General features: G+C 34.0%; 1 protein-coding gene across 1 annotated transcript; it reads left to right on the top strand.

Annotated features, from left to right (window-relative positions):
- Window positions 925-3,976, top strand: LOC105160165 (D-galacturonate reductase-like). Its single transcript, XM_011077433.2, has 3 exons — window positions 925-1,212; window positions 1,331-1,574; window positions 3,262-3,976. The coding sequence occupies exons 1-3, from the start codon at window positions 944-946 to the stop codon at window positions 3,652-3,654; spliced, it is 906 nt and encodes a 301-aa protein (XP_011075735.1). The 5' UTR covers window positions 925-943; the 3' UTR covers window positions 3,655-3,976.

Raw genomic sequence — 5,546 nt, 5'->3', positions numbered from 1 at the left:
GATCCCCCTATACTTTTTGAAAATAAAATATTTACCTCCCTATCTCAGGAGGTAAATTGCTACATTTTAAAAAATATTGGAAGGTAATTGCTACATTAAAAAATACAGGAAGGTAAATTGCTATTTTTTTTTCATAAAAAAATAATTTGTTCATTGCAATATCATGGGAGGTTACTTGCTTTTTTTCCAAAAACATTTATATGACTCGTAATATGAGTCATAAGTCAATTAAAAGAATATAAATTTTTATTTAATTTCTTATTATTATCAATAAATTTAACTAACAAATAAATATATTTATTGAATAAAATACATATTAAAAAGAATAAATATAATCTCTTAAATCAAAGAGGTTTTTCGTGAAATTATTGCAAAGTTGGTAAGCTGTAATATCCCTAAACATCAAATATTAAGCACACCTTAGGACAGGTAGACAAGCGAGCATCATCTACATAGGAAAGCAGATTGGCACTTTCGGAATCGTGCACCCACCGGTGTTGGATAACTTTGACATTCCAGACCCATGCTCCTTTGTGGAAGTCAACATCCAGAGCTTCCTACAGAGCCAATCCCATTTTTCTGCAATTAAAGAAGATACAGAATGACGTTTTTTTTCTTTCTTTTTTGTTGTATTTTGCTGTTAAAATTATCGTTCCAACACTTAATGGGCAAACTTATACTTTACCAGTTGAATGTCTACAATGACAAAATTCTTGCAGATTAAAAAAAAGAGAAAAACCACAGCTCAGGAGTGCTACGTACTTGAATATTATATTATGAAAGAACAAATCAAAACGTGCAGTGATGGCAGTCCAAAGCTGACAACGCCCGGAAGTTTGACCCAACAACCGCGGCCAAGAAACTTGTTATATATATGGAGAGCAGTGCGGGCATTTGCTCAGCAGCGTTGAAAATGGCTGGGGTGAGTGGTTGCGAGAAGCCGATGCCTGTCATCGGCATGGGAACCTCGTCGTATCCACCTGCCGACATCGAAACGGCAAAGGCAGCCATATTGGAGGCGATGAGAGCCGGATACCGCCACTTTGACACCGCCTTTGCTTATGGTTCCGAAAAGCCGCTTGGCGAAGCCATAGCCGAAGCCCTGCGCGTCGGACTCATCCAATCCCGCGACGAACTCTTCATCACTACCAAGTTGTGGTCAAGTTTTGCTGACCCAGCACAGATCGTCCCTGCTTGCAGAATGAGCCTCCAGTAATTAATTGGCTCTTTGTTTATTGAGTTTTTTGTTGTTTATTTCAATTCTGTCTCAAATTCAAAATTATGCGATTTCAGTCGATCTGGGTTGTGATTTGATGTCTGGGAAATGCAGAAATCTACAGTTGGAGTATGTTGACATGTACCTGATACATCAGCCAGTGAGGCTGACAGAGATGATCAGTCGAACTCCAGTTGCGGCGGAAATTATAAGGCCTTTGGATGTGAAGGGTGTGTGGGAAGGCATGGAAGAGTGCAAGAATTTGGGGCTCACAAAGGGCATTGGAGTCAGTAATTTTTCTTGCAAAAAGATGGAGGAAGTCCTCTCAATCGCCAAAATTCCTCCAGCAGTCAACCAAGTCAGTATCTACCTTCAAACTCTATGAAGTGTTAATGTTGCTACTTAATTTGAGATTTATTCAGAATTTATGATTAATAAAATTAGGTTTAATATGATTTACTCACGATATTATAAATCAACAAATTATCAAAAAAAGATAAAATTATATTTTTGATTCGGGAGAATAGTATTTTATACCCCTAAGATCTTGTAATTAAGCAAATTACCCCTGAGATTTTGCAATTTGCTCATTTATATTATAGTGCAGTAAAATCTCTATAAATTAATAACCTTAGAACTATGAAATTTTATTAATTTAGAAAGATATTAATATATATATATATATAAATTAATATTTTATTAATTAAAAGAGAGACTTTTCAAATTCAGTAAATTTACTACGTATGTATTGAAAATAAATGAATTCATATATGTTTCATTGATTATATTTGTGCATCAACCAATTCTTTGTAACTAATTAAATATATTCATGTATAACATTAATTTATTATATACAATTAACTACTATATTCATGAACACAAATTACTTAAATATACATATTTACACCGAAACTCTTGGCTGCAATTAAAAAAGTTAGGGATGAAATCCAATTAGATTTAAATTTTAAGAAAAATCAAAAAACAATAGATTCATATTTTGGCAAATTACAATAATATTTATAATTGTAATATTTATGAATTATTAATTTAGAGTTTTAATGGGATTTAATATTTATAAAGGGATTTTTTGAAAAATTGTTATCTTATCGAATTTGATAATTTTTTCAAAGGCCCAAGTCAGGTCCAAAATATTTTATTATTTATACAGTTTATTAATTTATAAAGATTTTACTGTGGTTGTTTGTATTTTTTTTAATTATTATTACAATGATTTAATGGTGATATGACAAGATTTAAGAAGTGTTTTTTGAAATTCTTTACAATTAATTAAGTCGTTACCTCATCATTGGCAAATTTAGAAATTCAACTTCTATTTCAAGAAATTTGTATGAGTTGGGGGAAATATATTATATACTCCAAAAGTATTTTAGAGTTTAGACAAGGTGACTAAAGATTGATTTCAAGTTTTTATAGGGTTTAATGTAAATTTTTTCTTAATTTGATAATGAAAATGAGTAAATTATTCTTTTATATAAAAATAAGTAGCAATTTATCTCCTATATTTTAAAAAATGAAGCAATTTACCTTTCTGCCTAAAAAGGTAAATTGCTTCAATTTTGGAAATATAGAGGATAAATTGCTACATTTTGAAAAACACAAGGGGATAAATTGTTATTTTATTATAATAAGGTTGTCTGCTTATTTTCTATAATACATGTAGATAGATTGCAATTTATCCAATTTTTTTATGTTTATACACGTGGAATGAAGTCATATTGTGAGGTAACGAGGTTTTATTTTAAAATCATGATTGTTAATATCTACACGAAGTCAATCATGGTTTACGGACAATGACATATCCCGATATTCAATTTATTTTTTCATTTTACACAATTACAATGATTTGTTGGAGTCAAACTTGTTTATTGTTTGAAATAATTTAAACATAAATCACATAAGATCAGCTGGGACTGTATTTTTTCAGCAACACAAGTACAATGGGTGACTAGCAATTTATCCCATATAATATTAAGAATGGCACATTCGCCAACGACAATTCTTGAATCTTTCCATGTTGTATATAGGTGGAGATGAACCCTGTTTGGCAGCAAAAGCAATTGAGGGAGTTCTGCAAGTCAAGAGGCGTTCACATTACTGCCTACTCTCCCTTGGGAGCAAACAACACTAAATGGGGAGACAACAGAATTGTAGAAAGTGATGTGCTAGCAGAGATTGCCAAGGCCAAGGGAAAGACAACTGCGCAGGTGGCGCTGCGATGGGCGTATGAGCAAGGAGTCAGCATCGTCACAAAGAGCTTCAACAAGCAGAGGATGAGAGAAAATCTTCAAATATTCGACTGGGCGCTAAGTACAGATGATCTTGAAAAGATTGACCAACTCCTGCAGCGAAAAGGGGTAACTTTGGCGTCTATTCTCGGACCCCATGATCTTGTTTTGGAGCTTGATGCCGAGGTTTAATTGCAATTGACTCCTCTACTTGTTGTGGTAGCCGTTCAAATGAATAAAAAATTGAGATTATTTCTCGGTTTTTTGTTATTGTATCTGCTGTGAAAATATTAATAGGTAGAAATTTCTTAAAAAAAAATGGTACTACGATCCTTGAAATTTAAAAAAAAGAGCTCGTTTTTTTCGCATCATACAGTCACGTTTCGTTGTTTTTAACAGTTCAGTCAATTGTATTGTCCTCTTCTTTAAGGGGAGTTTTTTTGTGTATTATTATTCTACAGACTGGGTTGTATTTTAATTCGGATACGTTTACATGAAAATTTGAAAGAAAACATTTTCGTTCTCTTCCTTTTACGTCTGTTTAACCCTTTTCATCTGTCAAGTATCTTGCCAAAAAAATGATGGTTGAATTTGAATGAGCTTCCCTGAGATTTAGTAGTATTACGAATATCTCCTTATGTATTTGAAAAATTATGAATACTCTATGATATTTGATAAAATTATATAATCCTTGCACGGAAGCTTAAAATTTCAACTTTTGCACTTGATGTATTATTTTTTAAATTAAAAAACTATAAAACACTCGAAAACTTGAATGGAAAATTTTAAAAGTTTATAAAAAATTTGTCCATTTGATCCGTAATTTATTTTAAGAATTCTAAAACATAAAAAATTATAATTTATTAACAAAGGCATTTTAATCAATCCATTATTAACAAAAAAAAAAAAAAAAACTGAAAACCGAGCGGAGATTAATGGATTTGCCTACATGTTAGCAGTTAGATACTGGTTAACATAAAGGGTGTTTTGGTAATTTTGTTTTTTGGAGAGGAAAAAGGTTCTTTATTCATTTGAAGAATTCAAGTCTGAATACATCAACAGACAAGCATGAAAGGGAATGTTATCAGTGCCCTCAATATAACCCATAGCAGCACGTGCGAGTGCGTGTGCAGTTTTGTTTTTCGTTCTACGAACAAGAGAAGATCTAAGATCCTCTAGATGGGGGATAAAATGCTTTATATCGGAGGTAATTGAGCCAATGGAAGAGAGGTTTCGACTGCGTTGCTTATGCTTGTGGAATAGATTAAAGCAATCTCGTTCCGGCAAAATTTTGTTCCAACCGTACGCTAAATAGCTTCACGAGCCGCCATTGCTTCAATGGTCTTCGGGGTGGCTTTAAGATCGAACCTTTTGGACACCCAACCAATCCATTTCCCTGCAGAATCTCTTGCGACAATTCCAACACCGACTTCCGGATCTTCCTGGAAAATCGCCCCATCTTAGTTGATTTTGATGTACCGAGCCTCTGGAGAACGCCATAGGGATGGTGCTTCGGAATTTTGGGTAGTTTCCATGTTTCTCGAGTGCAGTAGGAATTGGTTGGTAGGATTTTACTGCATTCACTACTTGCTCCGCTGTGTTATGGACACTGTCAGCAGCTTTACGATTTCTGGTCCACCATAACATCCATAGATCGCGAGGAAGAGGCCGAACTCGTATTTGTCAAGCTTTTTAGAAATATTCAACATGCACTCTATCTTATTCTTGTGCCAACCCGAAATTATTGCCCATTGAATGTTACAGATGCACCAGCAAAGTCTCGCAAAGGGGCATTTCAGAAGTGCATGCCCAACATCTTCTAGTTGATCTCCGAAGAGTGGGCAAGTGGTTGCATAACCCATTCTCTTTTCCAAATTTCGAGCAATAGGTATTGCATCTAGACATGCTTTCCAAGCAAACCATTGAATTTTGCTAGGGATATTAGTATGCCAGAAAAAATTCCAATTCACATCTGGTTGTGTGGATGTCCCTGCTTGTAGTTGATTTTCCATGTCCTTTGCAATGAAATACACGCTCCGAGAAGACTAGTGCTCGTATGGTGCCATGCCCATTTATCTTTTTGT

The sequence above is a fragment of the Sesamum indicum genome, linkage group LG4, assembly GCF_000512975.1.
Source record: "Sesamum indicum cultivar Zhongzhi No. 13 linkage group LG4, S_indicum_v1.0, whole genome shotgun sequence".
Lineage (NCBI taxonomy): Eukaryota > Viridiplantae > Streptophyta > Magnoliopsida > Lamiales > Pedaliaceae > Sesamum > Sesamum indicum.
The sequence above is the reverse complement of the archived record's forward strand: the minus strand, read 5'-3'. Positions and strand labels throughout refer to the sequence as shown.